This window comes from Catharus ustulatus, chromosome 1, assembly GCF_009819885.2.
Source record: "Catharus ustulatus isolate bCatUst1 chromosome 1, bCatUst1.pri.v2, whole genome shotgun sequence".
NCBI lineage: Eukaryota > Metazoa > Chordata > Aves > Passeriformes > Turdidae > Catharus > Catharus ustulatus.
Window position 1 is genome coordinate 142129028 of NC_046221.1, and position 27147 is coordinate 142156174.

General features: G+C 41.9%; 1 protein-coding gene across 9 annotated transcripts in view; it reads left to right on the forward strand.

The window, feature by feature from the left end:
• OXR1 (oxidation resistance 1) overlaps window positions 1-27147 on the forward strand; it is a 282332-nt gene that overhangs the window by 25633 nt on the left and 229552 nt on the right. For 7 of the 9 annotated variants that reach the window (XM_033082730.2, XM_033082648.2, XM_033082702.2 and 4 more), the window contains exon 2: window positions 12099-12177. In XM_033082730.2, coding sequence (XP_032938621.1) covers window positions 12099-12177 — 79 coding nt within the window. Of the gene's footprint in view, window positions 1-12095; window positions 12178-27147 lie in introns of those variants that run through there. The other 2 variants (XM_033082668.1, XM_033082676.1) reach the window with 2 other exon arrangements.

Genomic DNA, 27147 nt, shown 5'->3' on the forward strand with positions numbered 1-27147 from the left:
GATCACTGCACTTCCAGTACCAGTACATATTTTATTTCTCTCTACCACATGCAACAATTGGTATTCAGCTTTGAAAATCAGATATGGTCCTTTGCATCCAAAGAAAGATCTTTGGTTGTGGAGAACCCTTGGTGGTTTCTACTGGACACAAAGATAGTGACATGTACTGCAGAGGGGACTCTGCATTCTTGTAGTGGTGACCTACAGACCTCATGAGTGACCTTCATTTATCCTGCATCAATACTGCCCAGGGGATGGTACCAAAACTTTCCAAACACTTAAAATGAGCTGGCATATTTTCATAGTGTTGTTTGTTTCTGCATTTGTTCCCTTTAATTCTGACCGTGTAGCTTGTACTCTTGGCAAAAAGATCTTTTCCCCTGCAGAAATTGGGTAAAGTACTGTACCAATAGATGCCAAAAGACAGCTCTCCAAGTCTTGCATTTAGTCTTGGAAGAGTGTCAATTGCCTTATCAAATTTTGACTAGTAAAACCAGGCATGTACAAAGCTCCTTCCCTGCTCGTTTTTAACTTCAGCAAATTATGAACTATTAAAATGAAAATAAAACTTCCTTCAGCATCCTTGCATTGATTAGGCTTTTTATAATCTGGTAGTGTTATAAACCTCTTGCAGCAATAGGAATACCATCAGTGGTGAATTGAACAGCCCTCTTTTCAACTGTAGAGTAGGCACAAATGTTTATATTAAAGATCTGTAATTCCCATGTTTAGCCTTCTACAGGGAGAAGTTAGATACCATGCAAAATTTTCTTGGAACATAGCTTCAAATGCCAAATTAAATATATTATATTTTATTAATAAACTAGTTGATTTGAGTAGCCTTATGGGCTGTTCATTCCAACAGCTTATGTGGTCTGAGAGATGCTTTTCTATACTTGAAAGGATCATGTCAATACTCAGCCTTAACTCTTGGTCTCTGCTCTGCTACCTTCCTGATCATAAATTTAACATGCCCAAATGCCAGATTTTGAACCTAAGTTACACTGGGCACGAGTATAAATTGTGAGAGGAGTGGCTGGAGAGCTGCCCTGCAGAAAGGAATCTGGGGGTGCTGGATCTGGACAGCGTGTCAGTGAGAGCCAGCAGTGTGCCCTGGCAGCCCAGAGGGCAAACTGCACTGGGGTGCATCCAACACAGCATGGCCAGCTGGGCTGAAGAGGGTATTATTCCACTTCATTTGGTGTTGATGTGGCCTCATCTTGGGCACTGAGCACAGTTCTGTGCCCCACCATTTAAGAAGGATGTGCAGGTGCTGGAATGTGGCCAGAGGAGGAGAGCACATCTGGTGAAAGGCTGGAAGTCACCATCCTGTCAGGAGTGGCTGAGGGCTTTGGGGCTTATCTGTGGTGAGCAGTGACAGGACCCGAGGGAACGGCCTGGAGGTGTGTCAGGGGAGGATTAGTTTGGATATTAGAAAAAGATGATGTCAGAGGGTGGTTGAGCACTGGAACAGCTCCCCAGGGAAGAGGTCACAGCACCAAGTCTGAGGGGTTCCAGCAGCATTTGGACAATGCTCTCAGGCACAGGCTGTGACTCTTGGGGTGTCCTGTGCAGGGCCAGGAGTTGGACTCAATCCTTGTGGGTCCCTTCCAGCTGAATATATAGTATTATTCTATCATCTGTTCCTTGTTTATAAATGTTTTTATGTTTATAAAGCTACTAAAGAAAGGTATGTATGGCATGAGTGCCTGTTCAGAGATTTGGCAAACTTGTAACAGCTCAGGACTGTGCAAGACCTTTCTGTAGTTGTCTCTCTGACCAAAGGCTACATTGCTGTTGCAGAATATGAGATTCTGGCAGTCTAGATCTGACTTTCTTTTTTTTTTTTTTTTGGCAGGGGGAGGGCAGTAGAGGAAGTGAATTGAAATTGAAGAGACATGTCAAGAAAATACAGAAATGCATTCTAGTGCAATTCAGAGAAGACATTTCTTATCTGAAGATGTAAGGGAAGGGAAAGTCATTTTAACCTTTTATTCTTTGGGTTGGTTGGTTTGTTCTTACCAGCTCTTGTCCTGAGGACAGCAGAGGTTAACAGCAGTGCAGTATTTCCTGTACTCACATGACAGTGAGCAGGGTGATAGTGGTAAAACATGCTGCATTCTGACTACCTGGTCTAGCTTTAAGATATTTTGCCCCCCCAAAAACTGGTGGACTAGATACTTTATTGTTTTCATTTATTAGTCAAACCTTAACTCCTATGAACTTAGTGGTTTCCACAGTGAGATGTATAGGAAGCTGGCTGAATCAATCACATTAATAAATTCTTTTTGAGAAGTGTGATGTGTTGCTGAGTTCCAAGAATTTACAGATATGAGACAGGAAATGATTAGCTGTGTAAGAACTAGGAAAAAGTCCTGGGAGAAGAACAGCAAACAGAATGTTAGTTACTGATGAGGAAAATTACAAAATGGAATGTAGAACCAGCATTGCCGTATGCAAGGTAGTAAATAATTCCTATTTTACTCAGTTTGCACTGAATACCATCTCAAGTTTTGGGCATCCAGTATAAAATACGAATAAGGGTGATCAGAAACCTAAAAAATATGATGTCTAGTAAAAATGAATTTTAAGTGGATGTTTTGCATAAAAAAGAAACACAGGAAAAGCAGTCAAATATGTGAAGTGCTTTTGTGAGAAAGAATAAAGAATTGTTCTCTGTGTCTGCTGGGAAAGTAACAAATAGTGGTTTGCCTGAGTTGTGGCAAAGAATTCTGGTTTTGGGAACATATATCTAACATTATAATCACAAATAATTTCAGGTTGTACAATCTCCATCCTTTTGGGTTTTTAACTACAGGTTATAATTAGGCCAATATATATCAGAAATGGATTAAATGCATCGTGTTTTGCTTTGGACAAAGATTAAACACTGGGTAGTCTCCTGATAACTTTTAGCTGTTTAGCATTCTTCTGTGTTCATTAAATTTCTGACACTATTAAGATCCACTTATTGTTTGTTCCACCGGTCTGCCAAATAGAGCCTTATGATGAGCATATCCTTGGCTGGTTTCAGTTTTGGGGTATTCCTGTGTTTTTTCTCCTCTCTATTTTTTTACTGACTTTATAAAATAAATAAATGTGTCTTCTAAGAATAGTATCTTCTGTGAGAGTTAATTTTGTAACTTCTGTTTGGAAAGAAAAACGGTAGAATTTAGTGTGTTGGTCTTTAGGAGTGGAAAGTTAGAACTGTGGCTGCAGCCAGTGTTTTACAGGGTGGTACTGAGAGATTAGTGAAGAATTACCTTTAGGGATCACAGTCACACATGAGCCTTTTATATATATATATATGATAAATCCACCTTAACTACAGCTGTGCTTGATGGGGTGAAAGCTGCATAGTTCCAAGAAGTGAAATACTTTAGTTATTTATCAAACTGAAAGGGTAAGCTTTGCTCTAAGAGACCTCTTTACTAGTTCTTACAGATCTGCCCCAAAATTTTAGTCTGAGAGTGACACAGTCTATAGACAGCAGCACTCTTGGATCTCATTCTAGCTGAGAACTTCACTATATAGTATTCACCTTCAAAAGGAGCAGAAGTAGAAAGCAGCAAAACTGGATCTATATAATTTGTGAAAGGAAAATAAGGTACTGTAAATATTTCATATTGTCATTTCCATATTTGTGACTTTCAAAAGATAGAATGCAAACCATTAATGTCATTAAGTGAATGACAGTGAGACAGCCACAGTGATTATGAATAAAGAGATATTTTGGAGTTGAAAACATGGAAATAAATGGATAGACTTGGCAGCTGATTAGAGGAGACAGTAAGTGAACTGAGAAGAGTTTTTTTTAATACATTTAGGAAAATCTGCATTATCATATCTTGAGGTACGATCTTCAACCAACTAGTGACTAAACACTAATATTCTTCACATTGTATCGAATAAATGTCGTTCTTTTTATTTTCTTCTTTTTGAATAACAAGCTAAACAAAGTGAAAGTGTTTGAGTGTCTATTTAACAGGAAATTGATATATTGAAATCACTATTAATGTGTGACATCTTTAATTTAGGTATAATTACCACTGAAGCTGTAGTTAAAATGAAAATCATTATCAGCATTAGTTTAAAAGTCAAAATTTGAAGAACAGAATTTATGTATTCCTAAGATGAATCTACTACTGTTGTTGTCTCTAGCATCTGTAAGGTACAACCCCCTCCCCCGTTGTGCCTCTTTTTATTATAATAGCTGATAAACCCATGGATTTGACATATTATTTTTAATCTATCTGAGTCATACTCACTCTACTCTCTTGAAGTAGTTCAGATAATGACAACCAAAGCTCATCTTAATTTCTCTGTCCTCCAGACAGAGAAACCTTTGGTTTGGTTGACTAGAGACTCCAGTCTGTAGAGTTCTGTTCCCTGCTGCTGATCACATTTAACTGACTTTATTTTATTCTGAGGAGAGAGGGTATTTATCTGTTAAAAATATGATGTTTGTGAAATGCTGGATTGCCTTACAGTGCCACTACATTTCATAACAGAGCAAAAGAGTACAGAAAAGTGCAGTTCATCGGCTTTGGTCCCAGGAATTGTCTTATCTCTGTATTTTTATTTATGTGGAATTACTTATGATTCCTGCAGTCCTCCCTCTGCTGCTGTAAATTATATAACTGTGTTATATTTTGTCTGCAGCATTAGCAAATGATGTATGGAAATCTGATACAATATCTCAAATGGCTTGTAATCAGAAAGAAGGAAAACTGGGTTTACATGGCAAGGATTTGGTAGTGGGGGAGTTGCAGGGGTGGCTTCCCTGAGACGACATCAGGAGCCAAACCAATGTCTCACAGAGCCAGTTCCAGATTTTCCAAGGTGAACCTGCTGCTGCCCAAAGCTGAGCCCATCAGTGATGCTGGTACTGCCTCTGTAATAGCAATTATAGGAAAGGGTAAAAAAAGCTGTGGGGCAGCTATGTGAGAGGAGTGAGGAGGAGAAGAGAGGAACAACTCTGTAGATACCAAGATGAAGAAAGAGGGGGAGGAGGAGTTGGCTGTCAAGAAGATTTCTTCCAGCCTGTGGAGAAGGCCAGAAGAAAGCTGCCCTCCCTCAGCCCATGGGGAACCATGGTGCAGCAGATGTCCACTCTGCAGCCAGGGGAGAGCCCATGCCACAGCCATGCTTGAGCTCTGGAGGAGGCTGCAGCCCACAGACAGACCATGGAAATGAGCCCACACTGACTCAGATCTTCTGACATTTTGGGGTGTCCCCAACCCCTATTCCTCATCCCCTTTTCTACCTGAGAGGGGAAAAGTGAGGGAGTGAAGCTGAGCCTGGAAAAAAAGAGAGGGGTGGGAGAAACTTTGTCAAGCTTTATAAGTCTTTGTAAATAAAGGAAAATAATGAAAACCTGATCAATCCTGGCTAGTGCTTGTGAGTCTTTTCTGTATTCATGCTGTTTTCTGCACATGCACTGCTTAATTAATAATAAATAATTGATGATCCAATTGTGCCTAGAGAAGGACAAGCAGTCTTTTAACAGTCTTCCCCCTTCCCCCCCCCGCCACCATTTTAGATTTCCAAGGAACTTGGATTTTAAGATTGTGTAAAAGATGTAGAGGAATGTCCCTTTATCCTGAAATTGTAGCAAAGGAAGCTCTATGTGCTACCACGAAGGTGAAGGTGGGTAAAATACCCAGGGCAAATGGCTGTTTATTTTTTTTTTTCTCTGATTTAAAAATCAATGCATTTCTTTAGTATGCCCACAGAGAGCATGCAAAGAAATTTTTTCCTATCACAGTAGTTAGGGTTTATCTTGAATTGCCTACAGCACAGGTAGATGATCTAACAGGGAATGAGTAATAGAGCACAGCTATAGCACCACATTGAGTGTATTGTGTGGATTTAGTGTCAGAAGCTACACTTACTGTTTCCTTCAAGCAGAAAACTATCTGTTATGCTGTCATTGTGTTTGTACCAGCATTATATTTTAATTATCCTAGCTTCAGCTATCATTTTGCATCCCCTTCTATGTTTTCTCTTCTTTATACTTAGACTTATAGGGTCACAGGATAACTCCATTTGGAGGGGCCCTCTGAAGGATTCTAGTCCATCCTCCTGCTCAGAGCAAGGTCAGCTGTGAGGCCAGTCCAGGTTGTTCAGAGCTTTATTCAGATGGGTTTTGAGACTTTATTCAGATGGGTTTTGAGACACTCACACGAGCAAGGCTGCACAAGCTCTCTGTGCCGTGTGGTTCAGTGCTGACCTGAGCTCACTCCAGTTTATCAGCGTCCTTCTTGCATCAAGGGCAGGCTGCAGAACTGGATGCAGTATTTCAGGAAGGGTCTGATGACTTTTTAATAAAGCAGTATGATCCCTCCCCTCTGTCTGCTGGCTATGTTCCTGCTAATAAAGTCTGGAATGCTGTTTGCCATCTCCCTGCCCGGACATGCTGCTGACTCATGCTCAATTTGCTGTCCTTCAAGCCAGGCAGTGCCCAGCCTATGCCACTGCAAGAGGTTCTCCCTTCCTAAATACAGGACTTTGTGTCTGTCCTTGCTGAATTTCATGTGATCTCTGTCAGCTCATGCCTCCAGCCTGTCCAACTCTCCCTGGGTGGCAGCCCTGTCCCTAAGCATATCAACTGGTCTCCCCTAATTTGGAGCCATCTGCAAACTGGATGGTTGTGCATTCCATTGCTTTCTCCAGGTCTTTGATAAGGATCTTATTGTGTAATTCTGTATGAACATTCTTTGCCATACTTTTTGCTATAATACAATTATTTCTTAACAGAAAATATTTTTATTCTTGATCATTGTGCTCAGATTTGCATGGCTTTAAGTAGCCAGTGTGAATCTCTGTAAATTATGCTTAAATATATCTGGTGGAAATGAAAAGGTTCACTGAGATTTTGTTCCAGTTTTAGTGGCATCTTTAGGACATTTTAGAAATCAGTATTGCTGTTAAGAAGGTTCTCATTTTGCAAGTCCATAGCTTTCAGAATTTATCTCCAAGTAGATAAATGATATTTTGCTTCTGTGCAAAGTGGCTATTCACAAGAAAGTGAGGGTGGTTTTCCAAGGCTGTTATACCACTTTGTCCTGTTAACAGTATTTTCCACCAGAGAGGGAGTAGGTTCAGCTGAAAGGCAGCAGTTGACACACAGTTACCCTCAATAAGCCAGTGAAATGCTATGGGAAACGTTTCTGTGCACAACCAGAAACTTTCTGTGCAAAGGGAAAAAGTCCAAAGCTTGAATTGGTATTTCATTTAACATATTTGGTTACTGTATCAGTCTTTTTTTCCAAAAAGGATATAGTTGTCCCTGGAGGAAAAGGAAGTTGATGAGGCCAGCAAAGTTTCTGCTGAGATAGGTAGCAGTGCTGGGTTAATGGCTGAACTTGGTCTTAAAGGGTTTTTCCAACCTAAACAATTCAGGGATTCTGTATCCAACACCTTCCTCTTCCTACTTCTGCACCAGTCACCTTCAAGGGAAGGGAACCTGCTTCAGCTACTTATCAATTTTATACCTGTTGGTTTCCCTCAAATAGCTTGTCCTGTTTCCTGAGAACTTCAGTACCTTATGCAAATCCCTAACATTTTTATTTACAGTAATTTCACAAATACAAGCCGCACGGACTATAAGCCGCATCTCCGGTTGTTGGCAAACATTTCGTTTTTTGCCCATAAATAAGCCGCACCTGAATATAAGCCGTTCTGTCGTTCCCAGTGAGGACCTGCGTGCAACAAAGTTGCCAAATAGTAACAGAACCGCGGCATGGCGGGGTTTACTGGCTTGGCTAAGGCTGTGCAGGCTCTGGGCTGCTGACAGGGCCAGGTGGCCCAGCTCAGTGGGGCTGCTTGGGGTCGGCTGCTGCTGCCACTGGGCTCGCTCACCCCGGCCCAGCGCTGCCCCGTGGTGGCAGGCAGGGACGGAGCTCGCTGGCACCCATGGCGGCGGGCGGGGGCGGGGCCTGCCTGCTCCTGCCGCAGCAGGCGGGGGCAGAAGCCCCCCGCTTACCCCACAGGCTGCGGGGATGTCAGCACAGAGCCCCTCGCCTCTCCACCACCTGAACGAGGGAGCTCCCCTGCCTCCCCCGCCTCTTCCCCCCGCTGCTGGCACTGAGCTGGCCCCACCCACCGTGCAACACAGTAACCAATTTGTAACAATCGCGAAATCCTGGGTTTTACTGGCAGGTGCTCGGCTCGGCACCCTGGCTGGCACTTCCGGGGTTGTAAATGTCAGAAAATTATTCACATATTGGCCGCTCCTGAGTGTAAGCTGCATTTCCAGTGTGGGAGCAAAATTTTAGTCAAAATGGTGCGACTTGTATTCGTGAAATTACTGTATATCCAAAAAGAGACAGAAAGCATCAGAGCCCTTCAGTTAGAAGTTCTTGGAAACATAAAGGCAGTCCTGCCTGCTAGTGTATGATGCTTATGAATGATGTTCTCTAGTGGAAATGGAGAAGATCATAAAATGATTGAATAAATTTGGCTTAAAATTTTCAGTGCCGAAGTTCCACTGATGCTCACAGAATCATAAGCAACTGTGCCATTTTTAAATATGAGAGCTGGACTTCTAGGTCACAACTTAAATGCTTCTGAAAATTGAATTTTGGAGCTTGAATCTTGTTATTTCTAAGAGAAAAGGAATGCCTGACTCAGATCTCTTACCACATTTACATATTTAGGCTCCACATTGTATAATCAGCTGCCTGAATGGCTTGAGACAATACATGCACTGGGGCAGAGGCTGAGCTGCAATCCTTATTCTCATCCATGTTTCATCTCTGAGCTGCATTTCTGGCAGTGTAGGCATAGCTTCTGGTCAGCCTGACAATCACAAACAGGGAACTGGAAGGTGACTCCTCAGAACATGCAGGGAGTATGTATGCCCCAAATCCATTGATTTTCAATTGGAGTGGACACTTGGCCTACTTAAAGCCTTTAGAAATTCCCAATCAAGACAACTAACTGGAAGCAGGCTTTTGTTTTGCTCTCAGTGTAGAGGGACTGGTGTTAGTAAGTGGCAGGGAGAATAATTGCATGGGAAGGAAAACATACTTCAGGCTGATGATACTTGTGCTTCTTGCCCAGCTCCAAGGCTGTGATGCTGGAACAAGAGGGCATGAAAAGGAAGAGGGAGGCTCCCTTCAGCTCACTGCAGCTGTACAAGTTAAGGAGACACACTGAAACAAAAAAAAACAAAACAAACAACAAAAAAAAATCCTATACAAACCAAAAAAGAAAATACTTTAAGAGCAGCTGGTAAATTGAGACAAAAATGTCATTGCCCCAACCCATAATGAAATATAGTGCTGTGAAAATGCTGCTTCCTCATCTGGAAGTAACAAGACATTTCACCTGGTGTCATTTTATCTGATCTGACATGGAGACGTCAAGTCCCCCAGAGCATCTTACAAATTTAGAAGGGAGTCTGTAGACAAAAATTCTCCCGTCAGTCAAGATCATGTAATCACAGCTTCTTCCTGATGGACAAAACGTTTACATTTAGACATCACATTTACATTTAACAAATCAACTAAATAGGGTGGAATGTCTGAATTTGTAAGCTATTTTTGCTTTCAACTGAACATCTCAGAGAAGGGCAGAAAGGTTTCATTAGCATCAGTATTATGATTCTGAGGGCAGTGGGTGTGTGCAATGGCAATCACGAGAGAATTGAACCAGGGCTGGGAGCTGCTGCATTCTTGTGGGAAGAACCTGGTGGCAGAAGCTTCAGACTGGAAGGGCTGGCACTCCTCTTTCCTGGTGCTACTTAGCTGCTCCTTAGGCAATGATGGACCAGAGTGCTGTGAACAGGTGCTGTAAAAGCTACTTGGTTTATGGAGCTGGGAGGGTTCAGGACATCCAGAATGCTGCCTGGTCTTATCATGGTTGCTCTTCCCAGTTTGGGCAGCATTTTGAGTCTCTGCTTTCAGTTCTGCTGGGAGCTGGGAATGGCTGCTGCTGGGAATGGCTGAATCCTGCTTTGGGAGGGTGAGGCTCCTGGGGAGCAGCAGTGTCAACCTTGCCACAGCTGGTAGCACAGCAGAGACGTGCAGCATCTGTGCTCAGACTTGCCTGCAGTAGTGTGGAGGGTGTGCAGGGGTGGTCTCAGCACCCCACAGGGCATGTTCCCTGTCACAGACTGGTGCTGAAACCCTTTGCATGTTGGAGCCCTTGACTTGGGTGGCACATCAAGGGAGGCTGCTGCTGGCCTGTGTGGGGCTGCAGAGCCCCAGGGGCCTCACCCTGAATGAGGCACTGACTTGCCTGGGGAAGGAGCTGCTGGAGGGCAAAGCTGCCATTGAGGGGGACCTGGGCAGGCTGAAGAAATGAGCTGACAGGAATCTTACAAAATTCAGCAAAAGCATTGCAAGGTATTGCCATAAAATGATGGGCTGGGGACAGAATGGCTGGCAGGCAGTGGAACAGAAAGGGATCTGAGGGGCTTAGTGAGCAGCAGTTTGCATGAGAGCCAGCAGTGTGCCCTTAGAGCAAAGAAAGTCACCTGTTTGCCTCGGCTGCATGGGCAAAAGCTTAGCAGCAGAACAGCAGGGGAAGATCCTTGCCTCCTACTTGGTATTTGTGAGACTGACTGTGGAGCACTACATCCAGTTTCGGGCTTCTCAGAATAAGAAGGATGTCACCTTATGGAGACCAAATGAGGTGGCCAAAGAACTGCAGCAAATGGCATTCAACAGAAGGCTGAGAGAACTGATTCAACTCAGGGTCAGAAGAATGGCAAGAGACCACCTTACTGCTGTCAGCAAGTACCTGAGTGAAGGGTATAGAGGAGCTGAAGATAGATTTTTCTTGGAGGTATGCAGGTATGATAAAAAATAGTGCAGACAGGGTATAATATGAAAAAGTCTCTTTAGATGTTAGGAAAAATATTTTGCCCATGGTGGTGATGAGGTGCAGGAACTGGTTTCCAAAAGAGATTGTGGACATGTTCAAAACTCAAGTGGATGCTCCCCTGAGCTACCCGATCTAATTTTACCTGCTTTGAGCTGAAGGCTGGACTAGACATTTTCTCCTGACCTAATTATTCTAATAGTCTTTAAACTAATATTTTTATGTAAAAAGTTGGAATTTCTTTGAACTAATACTAATTCCTGAAGTCTGTATTATGTAGACCCACACCAGGAAATTTCTTATTTATAATAATATTTTCTTTCTTGAAAAAATTACTCATTTACTGAAATAGTCATGCAACAAATTGAGTACCAAAATGCAGTTAAGATATAAATTTATATAGCTTTGTGCAGACTGGAAATTCAGGAAGACTGTAGGTAGCTAGGCTGAAAGGATGTACAGGAGGGACTCTTTCCCAAAGACTTACAGCTGCACTGATTACCAGGGTGTGGAAGCATCTGTGTCTGCCCAAACAGTGTGGGGGATATAAAAGAGTGGGTTAACTGGCTGCAGTTTGGGTTGGAGCTGAAGACCCAGCCTGTGCTGGAGTAAGAGAAGGAAGCTGCTGGCTGTGCTGTGAGGAGCTAAGGGACATGTGGCTGTGCAAGGGGCAGAAGAGGTGAGGGACAGTCAGGGTTTGGTGGCTGGGAAAGGGACAGCTTGGGATGAACCAGTCATGCAGAGTGAAAAGAGGAGTTGGAGCTGTGTGGAACTGCCTGAAAGACAAGGAATCAGTACTGTGTGAAGCTGCCTATAAAGAAGGAGTGAGAGTTGTGAGGAAAGAAGCTTGTTATGAGAAGAAGGCATGTAGTCTGCTGCTGAAGGACTGATGATACCAGCTGTGTTTGTCTCAATGTAACTGCAACAGAAGCTCTTAGCTGCTTTAAAGAACGTTAATTTCACTGTAAGAGGCAAGGACTTTCAGGTGTTGCACCATCACATACCATTGTGCCTAACTCTTGTTGAGTAACTGCTCAGTGTCAGGTTTAAGCTCTATTAGTGGGATTTGGTCTTAGGTTTTTTTTTTTACTTTTATCTTGTGTTTGTTAGCCTTAGCATACTTTTGCTGGCCTTTTTATTTCTGTAAGATTGCCAGGTATTCTCTGAAGTTTCACTGGATGATACTTACTAATGTACCTATTGTTCAGGGTATTAAAATCAAGGGCCTGAGTTTATTGGTTTAAAAATCTCTTTTTCTTCTTATCCAGGTCAAGATAAGCAGCCTGTGCAGAACACTGCGTTCATAAATGTGAAACAAGCCCACACCAGCATGTTTGGCAGTAAGAGGTCAGTTTCCATTTTTGTTAAGCTTTTCATCTCAAAAAGCCAAAATAGTATGGCTGTTGTGACTAATCTGAAATTTTTGCATTTTCTAAAAATATTTTTTATACAAAACACATCAGCTAGATATGTTATTTTTTCTGTTATAATGATTAGGTTTTCCTTGCTGTAAAGCTCTGGTCTACTTTGTCGGGTACATGGCATGTGGGCCAGGTAGCCTAAATTGCAAATAGCATCCCCAAGGTAAGAATGCTAAATAATATACTGTACTAGTGCTGGAGGACATCCCTCCTGCTTTCTACTGTGGAAAATAACACCAGAAAAACAAAGCACAAGTGTAAGATAAGTTCTTCCCTGTCATTTTAGGGAGTCTGTGCTGGTATAAGGTACCATCTAGCTCTTACTCTCTGTGACTCAATGTTATGCCCCAAATGTCTCCAAAAAATCAACAGTTTTGAGTGCATGGTATCCACTTCCTGCATCTTTGATAAGCATCAACTAATCTGTATGTGTCACCAGGCAGTGTGCCCCTGCTTCCCCCACAGTTCCTGCAGCCACACGAGCCCCCATGGCACCTGGAGAGACCCTGTCAGGTTATCAGCTACTGCACCTGTGGGTCTTCTGCAGGGGAGTGTGATTTCCCTGCATAAGAGACACCATAGACCATTCCCCTCACTGTGAGCTCCCTGACTTTTGTGCTTGTTGGAAGGCTTCTGGGTTTTAGTAGAAGCTTGTCAAAGACTTCAGCACTTGTGCCCCGGTTGCATGTGCAGTGGCAGAGTATCTTTAATCTGGTACCTGGAGAAATGTCTGTCTTTCCTCTGAATTGAGAGGAGGCTGCCTTGCCCATAAGAGGCACATATCAGGCAGCATCTTGCATGTGTGCAGGAGTCAAAGGTAAATGACAGGAAAATCAGCTTGGTTTTCTGTAGCTCCTGCTTGAGTTGCACAAGGCTGCAGTGGGAGCAGCTGCCTTGTCAGAGTCAGGATGGGGCTGCCAGGGGCTCTTGGTTCCCCTGAGCTCCTGCTCACATGGCCAAGAACTCAGCAGGGTGTTCTGTCTCTGCTTGAAGTGGGATCGGCAGCCCACTCCAGACTGTTACCTTGTACACAAGATGCATCTGCCATACATTTTTAGAGTATCTTTCCAATAAAAGGAAGCTCTGTATTTTAGATAAGGACAGAACCTGTTGAGCTGTCAGCCTGATGAGTTTGAGATAACTGCTGAAGGGAGTACAGTAACAATTACAAACTTCTCATTTGAGGATTTCTACTTTTGATTAGTTGTCTTTGTAGGATATTAACGTTCAAGTAAATCAAAGATATCCTACTCAGTGAAATAATTTATTATATTGCATTATATTTAGGTGAATTTGTTATTTTTGCCAATGTAGTTTAACCCCATATGAACTCTCTGGACTGACCTAAACAATTTTTCCCTCCTAGGATCTCTTCTTTATCTTTTCTTAACGTTATAAAACAATGGCAAAATTAAGAATTGTGTTTGATTGGTAGGCTTGAAATTTTATATTTTTCCTCACAAATTTAATCTTGATTACTATGCAAATGAAAACTCCTATTAAAGAAGATTGCAGACAATGTGAAATTCCCTTCCATATCTGCAAACAAGATTTTATGGAAAAAGGTGCATTTGGGGAAGAGCAGCTCTTTGTTTCTCCACTGTACCATGTTCTGCTATGTGTCACTTTATGCAGACTGTTCTGAATCACTTATAATAAATAAAGGTTGTTTAACTTTTTGGAGGGAAAGGGTCACAGTGGACCTCCATAATAGTCACCTTCCATGTGTAGACTGAGACATTACATCAAATATTCTTGAGATTGGGACCATGTTGTAGTTAGGCAGTGATTGAGTTCTTGTCAGATGTTTTGTTCTGTTAGAGTGCATTTTGAATTTAATTTTCATAGAACTATTTATTGTGGCCAATAAAATCTTGAGGTTCTATTGATAATTTTTTAAGGTTATAAACTATTATAAATAAACTGCCTCTGAGAGTTTTTGAAGTCTTGGTTTGATACATTAGTGCTTTTCCTAAACGAAAATACTGTATTAATTTGGAAATGAGGAACAAATGTATTTTTCTGGAGGAAAGGAAGACTTAAAATCAATTTTCTCAAGAAAATTAACCTTAAATAGTTCTAATAAGACATTACTAATTATGATCTCCATGAAGCTTTTCAGGAAATTGCATGACTTTGACTTAAAAATTGAGTTATCTCTTCGCACCAGGTCATTGGAAGTTATCAGGTCTATATGGTATCTCAACTGCTTTTTTATTGGAACTTTCTGTTAATTTTGCATGTGAAGTTAATTTTTAGTAGGTAATCCTAGTTGAATAACAGCTTTGACAAACTTGTGAGGCAGATTTCTCAGCTGCTTTATAAGAGACTGTGTTGTTAATGTGAACTGACATAGCTAATGAAGAGGTGAATTCCTCTTCATTTCAGTTTAATTTGAGAACTGATCCCATGATTTTTCATACTGAACTCTTGTGGTTTCTCTGTGCTGCTCTTGTATTCTGGCCTTGTCTGTTTCTCTATCATGCTAATTTTTCCCCAATTAATTTAATCTACAGTAAACATTAGCATGGAAATAGCAGAGGTCAGTACATATACCAGTGAGTTCCTGTGTGTTGTGTTACTCATGTTGTGTACTTATTTCCAAGAGCAATTGCTGATACCATTCTCCTCATGTGGAAGGCAAATGTATTTAAGTAACTTTTGGGAAGGCATTTTTACTTTATGGCAACCAGCTTTGTATGGAAAGTGCCCTGCAAAGATAGGCACAAATCAGTGCATCCCCAGGATCTGCAAGGTCGGTCTGACTGTCTACCACTGTTACCATGATGTTCAGGAGTGTTCTTACCTGCAGTTATTTGTCTTCTGCAGTTAAGAAACCTTGTTTTTTATGTAGCTCATTTGAACTGTGTCCATGTAACAGGAGAGTATTTCTCCTATGTGGCATGCTCAGTTTTCTTTGCCTTCTCTAGCCTAGATTGGAGTGCTTCAAAAGACAGCCTGAGTGACAAATCCAGCCCTCAGAGCCAAACCGGTTGAAGTTCAGAAACTGAAGGAAACAATTGTGAGAAGGATGATGTGAGGAGTACAAGGACATCTGTCAAACTGTGTGTGTGATATTGCTCCATTCTGGGAGCTGCATCCATTTGTGCCTTTGCTGGGGAACCTTGCACGTGGTGCATGTTTGAGTTGGTCTTGCAGACAATACCATGTTGGTCCTGTGAAGCCCACTAGTACCCCTCTGGGTATTAGAAATTACCTGCCACATCCAACTCAGTCTCCTGCAATAAGTGTGGTGCCTCCTTCCCCTCCTTTGGTTTGAACCTCAGGAGGGTCCATAGAGCTAAGAGTGGCTCTTGTGTGATCTGCTGCCAGCACTTAGTTTTACCAGATTTAACTCAAACTATTTTGGAGAAAGAAAGGAAAAGGGAAAAACAAAACAAATCAATTCTGATTTCTAAGGACCCTGGCTGCCCTGATGTGAACTCAGCCTTTATTTTACTGTACTTTTCTTTGTGGAGAGCATTTTATTTACAGGGTGTGATTCCAGCCTGAGGCAGCGTGGCCAGTGCAGCTGGTAGCTTCTGCTAGGTGCTGATGGCTGGTTTGGTGCTTTGTGATGGTTGGCCAGGTCAGTCTTGGCCAGTGGCCCAAGAGTTTCATAACACAGCAGTTGTTTCTGGAGGCAAATAGTTTTCTTTCCAAATCATACTCCAGTCAGCCATCCTGGAAAGCTGTAGTCAATTTTCTTAGGCCAGGTCTGTCAGAAGCAATTTGAGTCCTGCGATAAATAGAAAACAAACATTTCCTCCAGTGTCTAATCATATTGCTATATTTATAAACTTATATAATAGCTAAGCTGGACAAATGTTATGATTAGTATAGGAGGATGATGAGATTTGGAAAGACATGTCAGCTTTTTAGTTACTGAAAATTACTGACTTCCTTATATCTGGTTTTGATTAGGAAGTTAAGGAAATGTTTATTTATGAACTCTTGATATGAAGAGACTGTAGGCTTTTCAAGATTATTTTGAAGATAATATAAACCTACTTTCTTCTCTTGTTGTGCAGAGACTGTTTACACACAGTTCCTAAATTTCATGTTTTTAATAGCATTAGTCCTGGGCTATTGCTGTGCTTGTTCTGATACCCCTGCCAGGTTCTAAAGCATGGCCAGTTGATGCCCATGAAGCTCTGTCCATTACTGAACACTAGGAGCATATGCCAAAGATTTTTCTTTGGGATTTCTAAATGTACAAAAATAATTACCTGATTTGAACTAAATTCACATGGTGTTCACCATCCCCTTTCTTTTGCTTTTTAGTTGGAAGTGACACTCATTGAATGAAGCTGTAACATACTTTGTGTCATTTTCTCTGTTACAGAATTAACGTTTTTATTGCTGAACTTTTTTGAAGTTCACTACCATAACTAAAAAAAACAAAAAAAAACAAGTCTATTGACATGGGCTATTTTTAAGTTTACAACCAACTACAAAATATGAACTTTTAATTTCTTGCACTGTTTCATTGCTTAGGGATCTGGAGGCTGACTAATGTAAAATAAGGCAGCTGTGGTACTTTGAGTTTATTCAACCAGAACAGGCACAGTCTAGAATACAGTTGTGCATGGGCAACAGTTTGTAACGGGCACAGAGTGGGGAGCAGAGAAGGACTTGTCACTATTTAAGCAGCAGCCAAAACACTGATGTGTTATCAACAGTTTTTTAATCACAGATTGGAAACACACCGCCATATGGTCTGCTGTGAAGAAAATTAACTGCATCCCAGTCCAACCCAGTACGATGTCAAAAGTCCAATCAGTGTTCATATGCTGAAGCTTAAGCTCCAATAGAATGATTATATATATAACAAAAGATTGAAAATACATATTTTTAGTTTAACAATCCATCCAATAAAAATTTGGTTTCCTATACATACAAATAAAATCACAAAATTTTTATGCATTAGTGAACAGCTTTTAAAAATTTGCTGTAAGCAACTTCATCCTTAATTGGAAAATGTGAATTGATACCTGAATATATTGTACATTTTAAGAAATAAAAAGACTTAGATTTCTTCTATATTTTCAAGTTTTTCTAGACTGTTAGTATGTTCTCAATTTTATTTTTACAGAATTTTATTTCACAATAAGGCTCTAGTTTGCCTCATGTAGAACCTTTTAAAGGTGTTTACATAAGCTAGCCAGCTAACTGGGCATGTATATTTTGTTAGAGAAAGCAATCTCTCTTTCTACACCAACTTCACACTGTAGGTTTAATACTCAGAAGTATTTAATTATGCTAATGTGTTTATTTCCTTTATCTTTGAGTTTCTGTTGAAATGTATGGTTATTGCCTGCAGATTATTTAATTATAGGATTATACTTGCACTTCAGCAACAACCTTTAATACAAGTTCCTTCTTCAAAAGGGAGAAGCCTTCAAAGGCTGGCACTTGAAAATACAAAGAGGAGTTAATATTTGAGTGATGGGATTGTTTGTTTTTGTTTTCTTTGCAGTAGAATGAAAAGTGTTTATTTGTTTCTCAGTTGATCTCAAACAATAAATGTGTGAACAAAACTGTGGAAACCTTTATTGTTGTGGTTCCAGATCCTTTATGCTTTAGAAGATTCAGGAGGCACAGAATTTCTGAGCAAGACCTTAAGATACACTGTGTGTGTGGCTTGGCTTTTTACTGTACAAGGATGTTTCCTGCTACACTCTGTTCAGGTTTCTGCTGAAGGGCAAACTGCTGCATTTCCATAATCAGTGGAATTCTTTTGCTTCTATTCTAGGAGTCAGGATTTCACATGAATTTCCTAATGATGCTCTTTAGCAAGAGTATGCAAGATGACGAAAGTGTTTTGTTTTTCTTTTTAAAAAGTGCATTTGGAAGGAAAATATGCCAAGGTATAAACTGAAGGTCAATCTTGCTGGTTGATGGAGTCTGTTGAAGGTGCTCGTGCCCCAATTCAGTCTTTCCTTTAGGCACAGGAAAGCATGGAGAAATTTCCCAGGCAAGGATGAACTTTTCCTCGTGCTTAGATTTCATGCTGGCCTGCAGATATCTCCTGTTAGTGGTATATATCTAGTGTTAGCAGAGCTGCTCCTGCTAGATTCTGACTGCAAAAATAGCTAGCAACATTTCTCTGATTCTTAGTAAATGAAGTCTGTAGATCAGAATTATTACTGCTGCTATATGTGAAACTTACAGTAACTTCACGAATACAAGCCGCACCGTTTTGACCAAAATTTTGCTCCCACACCGGAAATGCGGCTTATACTCGGGAGCGGCCAATATGTGAATAATTTTCTGACATTTTCAACCCCGGGAGTGCAAACCGAGTCAGTGCAAACTGCAAAGTCGAGCACCTGCCAGTAAAACCCGGCATTTACACAGTTGTTACAAATTGGTTACTCTGTTGTGCGGTGGGTGGAGCTGCTCTGTGCAGGCAGCACAGGGGGTGGGGAAGGCGGGACAGCTCTCTCCTGCTGGCCCCGTGGCTCGGGGGGAAGGTGGGGGACTCTGTGCTGCTGGCCCCGTGGCTCGGGGGGCTCCCATCCCCGCGTGCCGCTGCCGCAGGAGCAGGGTGGCTCCATCCCCACCTCCTACTGCCGCCTCGGGTGCCGGCGGGCTCTGTGCGTCCCCACCACCACGGGGCAGCGCCGAGCTGGGCCATCCAGCCCTGTCAGCAGCCCCGAGCCCGCACGGCCAAGCCGAGACAGTAAACCCCGCCATGCCGTGATTGTGTTACTATTTGGCAACCTTGTTGCACGCGGGTCCTCCCTGCGAACGACAGAGCGGCTTATACTCGGGTGCAGCTAATTTATGACAAAGAATGAAATGTTTGCCAACACCCGGTGATGCGGCTTATACTCAGTGCGGCTTGTATTCATGAAATTACTGTACTCTCAATTTGAAACCACTCTTGTTTAATTCCAACTTCAATGTGAAAAACTCACATGTAACAATCAGCACCTAACAGCTAAGTGTCATCTGACCTCTGCTGCATTTTCATGTGGAAGAACAGCTGTATTGGTGGTCAGAAGTATGTCTTTCTCTCAGGGTTAGCTTGCCAGCTACATCTCTGAAGTTTTCTGAAGCAGAACTGGTATCATATAATGAAAGCAGTTGCTGTGTCTTACAGACTTTTTCAGATGCTTCTGGCAATTGCATAAGTTCTCGGATGTCTCCCTTTTTTGGATGCTTTTTAAAATCCCTGCCCACAAGGACAGCACTGTATCAGACCAAAAGGCTTTTCTCCCTGTTCTTCATTTCTTAACAAAATTCCAGATATCCTGATAAAAGCCAAGCTGCATTTCACGATGTGATGTCGGCATCCTACATGTATGTGTAGAAAATCCCCTGGTTAAATTTTCAGCATGGTGAATAACAGATATCTGCACAAGCCCCATGCTTTGTTAATGGGATTTGTTTATGCTGCTCCCTGATACCTTTCTAAACGCTCATACTGGTGATATATTTTATTATGGTGTTCAGAAGACACTTTGGCAAAGTGTGTTCTTATTCTGTATTCAGCAACATGAATCAGTCCCGGGGAATGGGACCAGCTCACCGTCTGTCTGTGCTGTATTGCTGCAGATAGTGGTCATGGGCTCTTGGTTCCATATTTATGTGGCCATAAATTGCTTGCTTTACTGACACTTTAAAGTAAATGAAGGAGAGCATCAGCACTGCTGGCTTTCTGGCAGGAAGCCTAAGAGCAACTTGGTATGCCTTGTGTGTCTAACTAATGCCACTTCAATGGAAAGTTTTAATTAAGTGGCATGTCTGTGTGTGCAGAGAAGAAATCAAAAAAGAAAATGTATCTGCTCCAGAGTCATTGAGGAGAAATTTGGTGGCAGTACTAAAAGGCTTTTAATTAATTGGAAAATATTTTCTTAAATGTTTTCAGAAAAGACAAAAAAGTCAGACTGAAGGGAAGACTATAACATTATTCTGTAGATTTAACCCATTAGCCCCACACTTGTTGTATGGGGCTAAACTGGTTAGATATATGTCATGGTAGTACAAGTTCGAGGAGTAGAGGTTGTAAAACTAATCTGATATGCTGGATTTCATTAAGCTCCCTAATTGTAATTTTTAGAAGAACACTGGAAACTGGTTTGCCTACAGCCAGTATTTTTGATTTGTCCTTTCTGTAGCAGTTTCTAAGCTTCCAAAAAGTCATTAATATAAGTAAAATTTTTATAGAAAACATTTTATAATTAGCTAGCCATATTAAAGTTCTAGCTGTTGAAATTGAGCTTATCACATGGGAATTTTAGTCCTGTTTCCTTGTTCTCACAATTACAGGGAAAAAGTGCACTCAGCTCTTTTCAGCCTGTCTAGAGGGATTGCTCTTGTTAAAGAGGTTATAAGGAGCAGGGATAATTCATTTATTACTAGATATGGTCCATAATTTATTTTGGTAAGTGTTTGGTATATAACTTTTTCTTCTATCTGTATTCCAGAAAAGCTCAAAGGGGCAACCCTTTTTTTTGTACAGGGCTTCTTATGTCATATTGTATTTGCCTTAATCCTTATAATCTTTCTAAGGCCTTAATACAGAGTGCTTTCCACCGTTTTATCCATCTTTCAACCAAGGTAGAAACCTGCTTTCTTGTTCACTAAATTTTTTTCCAGAAGAAATGGAGTTTTCTCAACACTCAATGGAGTAACAAACTCAATGAGGAACTAGGGATGATCAGTCTTGGCTTTTGTCCCTGTTTGACCTTCCATCTGTAATGTAACTGAGTTCTTTGCGTTAAATAACCACAGTGGAAGGACAGCACTTAAGCCCTGTTGTGATGAACTCTTTTGTTCCTCTGTATGACATCTTAGTTTAAATGCACGTTCTTCTGTGAACTGTACTCAGGTGGAAGCTTCCCCCATTCCTAAAGTGCCCCCCACCCTTTTTTGTTTTTTGTTGGTTTCTTAACATGGACAAGGTTAGTTTCTGAACACAGAAATGTCTGATTTTCCAATGTCACAGATGTGATGGGATGATTCCTGTGGCTGGAGCTGTGGCTGGAGTGTTCGAATGGAAAGATACAGGCTCTGTAGGAAGGACAGGAAGGAAAATGGAGAGGCATCACCCTTTATGTCAGTGACCAGCTGTACCTGGGATGAAGAACTGACCAATGGCTTTTGGGTCAGAACTAAAGGGAGGGCAGGGACAGGTGACATTATAGGTCTGCTACGGTCCACCCAAGCAGGAAAACTGAGTGGAAGAGGCTCTCTTCAGATAGGAGCTGCCTTGTATTCTTACAAGCCCTGGCTCTCATGGGGGGCCTCAACCATTCTGAAATCTGTTGAAGGGACAATTTAGCAGAGTATAAACAATTTAGGAGGCTCCTGGAAAGCACTGATGGTAACTTCCTTTTCCAAGGGCTAGAGGAGCCAGAAAGGAGAGGTGCTATGTTGGACCTTGTTCTCACCCCACAAGGGAGGCTGGAGGGGACCAGTGACCATGAAAGGGTGGAGTTCAATACCCTTTAGGGCAACAAGGAGAGTGCGCAGCAATTCACTACCCTGGACTTCAGGAAAGCAGACCTTGTCCCTCTTGAAATACTTCTCTTGGTAGAGTACCATGGCATAAAGATTTGTAGGAAGGAGGAAATAAAGAAAACTGGTTGATATTCACAGATAGCCTTCAAACTCGGAAGATATGCATCCCAACAAATAGGAAATCAGGAAAAAATGTTTGGAGGCCTTTGTGGATGAAGAAGAACTAAACTCAAACTCAGAAAAGAGTGTAGAAGCAAGGACAGGTGGCTTGGGAGGAATACAGAGAAATTGTTTGGGCAATCAGGAGTTGAGTGTGGAAAACTAAAACCGATAGAATCAAATCTAGTCAGGAACATCAAGGGCAACAAGAAAAGTTTCTATAGGAATATCAGCAATAAAAGACAGACTAGGGAAATTGTGGGCCCTCTCCAGAAGGAAATAGGAGATCTTGTTACTTGGGGTATGAAGAAGGTTGAGGTATCCAATGCCTCTTTTGCCTCATTCCTCAGCCACAAGTACTCCAGCCACGCTGCCCAAGTGGCAGAAAGCAAAGGCGGGAACCAGGAGAATGAAGAACAACACTGTGGAGAGGATCAGGCTCAAGACTAAGGAACATAAAGATGCACAGTCCACAAGACCTGATGAGATGCAGCTGTGGCACCTGAGGGAATTCTCAGAGGAGTTTCTAAGCCACTATCTGTAATACTTGAGAAGTCCTAGCAGTCTGGTGAAGTTCCCACTGACTGGAAAGGGGGAAACAACACCTAGTTTTAAAAAGGAGGAAAACAAAAAGACCTGAGGAACTACAAGCCAGTTGGTCTCAGCTCTGTGCCTGGGCAGACCATGGAGCAGATTCTCCTACAAATTGTGCTAAGGCACATGCAAAATAAGGATATGATTGGTGACAGACACAACAGTTTCACTAAGAGTAAATCATACCTGAAAAATCTGGTGGCCTTCTGTGATGGGGTTAGTGTTGGTAGATAAAGCAAGAGCAACAGATGTCATCTACTGGGACTTGTGCAAAGCATTTGACGCTGTGATATCCTCTGACATGGATTTGATGGATGCACCTCTTTTGGTGGATAAAGAACTGACTGGTTGGTCAAAATCAAAAAGTTGCTGTTGAGGGCTCAATATCCATGTGCAGATCTGTAAAAAGTGGCCTTTTTCAGGAGTCAGAATTGCTGACTGCTGCTGTTTGACAGCTTTGTTGAGGACATGGGCAGGAGGATTGAACCTGGCAGGCACCCTTGGCAAGTTTGGCAACGACACCAAGCCTAGGTGGTGTGGTTGATGTACTGAAGGGAAGGGATGCCATCCAGAGGGGCATGGACAAGCTTGAGAAGTGAGCCCATTCCAACCTCATGAAGTTCAACAAATACAAGACCTTACAAAATGGTTGTGGCATACCTTGAGACAAGGATGGATTGAGAGCAGCCCTGAGGAAAGGAACTTCGGGATGTTGGTGGACTGATAGCTTGGGATGTGCTGACAAAGTGTGCTCACAGCCCAGAAAGCCAAATTTGATGGGCTGCATCAAAGGCAGTGTGGCCAGCAGGGCAATGGAGGGGATTCTGCTCCTCAGCTCTGCTCTTGTGAGATCCCACCTGGAATGTTGTGTCCAGCCCCCAACACAAGAAGGAAATGAACCTGCTGGAACAAGTCCAGACAAGAGAAGCAAAGATGGTCAGAAGGCTGAAACACCTGTCCTGGGCAGTCAGGCTGAGAGAGCTGGGGGCTGCTCAGCCTGGAAAAGGGAAGGCTCCAGGAAGACCTCATAGCACCTTTCAGCACCCAAAGAGGGGCTATGGAAAAACTGGAGAGGGACTTTTTACAAGGACATAGAGTGGTGGGACAAGGAGTAATGTATTTAAACTACCAGGGGTAAGTTTAGATTAGATGTAAGGAAGAAATTCCTTACCATGAAAATGTTGAAATCATGGACCAGGCTATCCAGAGAAGTTGTGGCTACTTGGAAGTACTCGAGTATTCAAATATGACTTTGAGGCACCCTGGTGTAGTGGGAAGTGTCCCTGCCCATGGCAGGGAGGTTGGAGCTAGATGACCCTTCCAACCTAAACCTTTCTAAAATTATATTCTAATATCTTTCTCTATTTCTGCTAATGTTATGAAAATGTGAGTCTGAACACTGAAGCTTTCTTTAGCCTGTATACTTCTTTCAAATATCTATAGTAAATGGGGAGTCTCCTGGCAAGGGGAGAAATAAATGCAACAGATGCACAGTAAGAGCAAAAAAGCTATGAGAGTAGTTCTAAGAACTGAAGATGCCATTAAAAGGCCATTTACCTATTGGCAAATCATTGCGTTTTGCCTGACTTTTATTACTGTGAGAGATGAGAAATATTTTGGCATTTGTTATGATAAACTAGTTGTAAACAGAATGATCTTGTTTCTCTGGGTATTGTGGAGCAATGCTAGATGCCTCCACAGCTCATGACAAAGACAGAAAGCCTTATGAACAACTTAGGGAAAATCCAGAAACCAAATACACCAAGATACATGATTTATCTTGGAGTATTCCAATTAAAGTAATGAATGTTGTGGTCTTAAAACTTTTATAAGATCATTGCTTCACATTAAGGTAGAGCAGAGTGTAGGAAGATATGAGGAACATTGCCCTTACCCATACACTGGCTTGCACACAGCTGCATAGGCAGGCTCTGGAATGTTTTGCAGCAGCATGTGAATGCTGAAACTTTCAGAAAATGTCCAAACCCCACTCGATTAATGGGAAGGTGATCAAATACTGAAAGTTTGCCACATGATTGGTCTCTATCCTGGCAGACAATCAAAAATGGCTGTGGCCCTGATCAATCTGCTGCAGCTGAGCTGGCTCTGAGTGAGAAGGATCCTAAGAGGTCCCACCAGCCCCAGTGACCTTCTTGCAGGGTATGAAACAAAGAAATACCTCTGCAATAAGAAACCTTGAAAAGCAATGGAGCTTTGTCCTGCTGATTACCACTGTCTGTATAGGTCTCTGTCTCGGGGCTGGTCTTGGCCACCATCCCAGAGGATGCTGAGCTGGGCTGACCATTGGTCTGATCCAGCATGGATATTCTTCCTTATGTTAAGAGGGTACTGGGCTAGACTGCAGATAAGGAATAAGTCTAACCGTGGAGAACAGATAATTTAGGAGAGGAGGGTAAAGCAATGCAGCTACACCTGCGATCCAGGCAGGGCAGCCCATCTCCTTTGACACTGAGATTTTGCATGAGGCTTTGTTTTCTTATTTGTATGATGTAAGCCTGGTGGATCCTCCTCTTTGAGGAGGAGACAGTGAAGATCCTGGCTGCTTTGGTGAGGAGGCTGTGTAGCTGTGCAGCAGCAATGGGGACCATCCAACTAACGCTGTGCAGGGGAGGGTGGGAGCTGCCAGAGCCTAGCAGGGGCACTGAAGGAATGGGAAGATAAGTTAATTCCAGTTAAACATGAGTGTGACATTACCACTCTGAGATAAGGGTTACTATTTCTAGCAGCTAACAACTAGTGGTTTGACTGACAGTAAAAAGACAGCATTGCCTTTAAAAGGGGAATGTGGCTTTTGCAAAAGGACAGGCATGCCTAACAAAAAATACTGTTTTATTTAATTTTTATGAAGAGCACTAGCAGCAGAAAGAATAACAAGCTGCCCCACATTCTGTGTCTCTATAGGAAGTCCAGATGCAGGTGTGGCTTGTGGCAGTTAGCTTTTTGCCTCTGCTGTCACAAAGGTCTCTATGCTATCAGAAACAGCTCTGTGTTGCTTTCACTTTCCAGGCACCTGTTTGCTCATGTCAAAACTGCCCTTTGGGCCTGCCCCTCTGCAGTATAAGTTATGCCAGTAGAGATCCAGGATGCCTGTACTGAGATGAGCTGCTGCATGCATTATCTTTAATACAATGATTGGCTTGCATTGTCTGAATTGGTTCCAGTTCATAAAACTGATGTTTAATTAACATCAGAGGTAACCATCAATGTTCTTAACAGAGTTAGTCCAATTTTCATGTTTCAATAACTGTGAACAGCATGGAACCCCAGGTAGAGGCCTTTCAAGGCAGATTCATTAGGGCAAAAAGCCCCAAAACCATTAGCAGCTGGTAATATATTGTTTCTCGGTAAGATAAGTGCAAATTCAGACATGCTTTGAACTGTCAGTGTAGGCTTGCTTCAATGACTTAGGGAGCAGGTGAACTGTGCTATCCTGATTATTCTTTTCACTTTGGTTTTAAAAAAAACCCTTGAAAACCAGAAAGTGTTGGAAATATCCTGTCCTATCCACTAACGAATAGTAGAAGTAATGGGATGTCTCAAAACTCTCCAGTGTCCACATACTTAGCATATCCTTGTCTGAACTTCATCTAAATCTTTTCAAAGTGATGTGTGGCTTTGGTGTCAGGAGAGGAACACTGGAAGTAGTTCCCATTTATTTCAGTCATTCAGTGACTCATGCTGAGTGGCAAGATCAGACCTGGGTATCTATTGTGCTTTGTGATGAGCAGATGAGATGGTCTCTGCTGTGCTGTATTCTCCCCTAGTCCATGGGCAACATTCCTAAAAGCAGGATGAGGAAAGTTTGCTGATAACCATTTGTTTGTGAGAAAAAAAATTATCTGAAGTAGTAAGTTCTATGTGGCAATATCCTCCCGTGTAGGATGGTGTAGTAGTGGTAATAGTGGAGTCCCAGCTTGCCCATAAAGTTATCTATTTCCCTGAAACCCCTTCAAGGGGATTTCAAAGAGTGTGGGGTCTGCCTCTGTTCTTTCTCATTCTGGTCAATAAGGGCTCTGCTCTCATGTACAGCTCTGGCTGAAGCTGCAAGGGAATCCTTATTAATTTAAAGGTTGTATTTAATAGAGGCTTCCTTAAAGCAAACTGGCCTTTAGTAGAGCACAACAGCTTTCTGTGGCTTTTGCCTCCTTTTTGCATTGGCACCACAAAATACATTTGTTTGGAAAAATGTATAGTCCCCTTCTTAAAGAAGAGAAAGAAAAAAAAATTGCCATTCTCTGTATCTTATTTAACAGAAGTGCTGCCTTGTGTACCATACCATAGAGAGAAAAAAAAAAAAAAAAAAAAAAAAAAAAAAAAAAAAAAAAAAACCAAAAAACTGAGCCCTTTGTTTTTCTGTACTTCTCACCTTGTGACATTTTCTCACAGACATATTCACAACACATGCAAATGTTGAGAGTTTGGTCTCAGTCCTAGTGACTAGTAATGGCTAAGATATATGCAGTTTCTATCTCAGAAAAAGCTGATCAAGTGCTTCCTTTACTAATGAAAGTTGTTTAAGCCTGAAGATCTTGTCTAGCTAACATGATTATTTTGGCTTTAAATTGACTACAGAGCTGCACATATTTGTGTGAGGAGTTTCCTAGCATCACTAAAGAGAATGCAAATAAGAGTGCAGATATAAGCATTATGA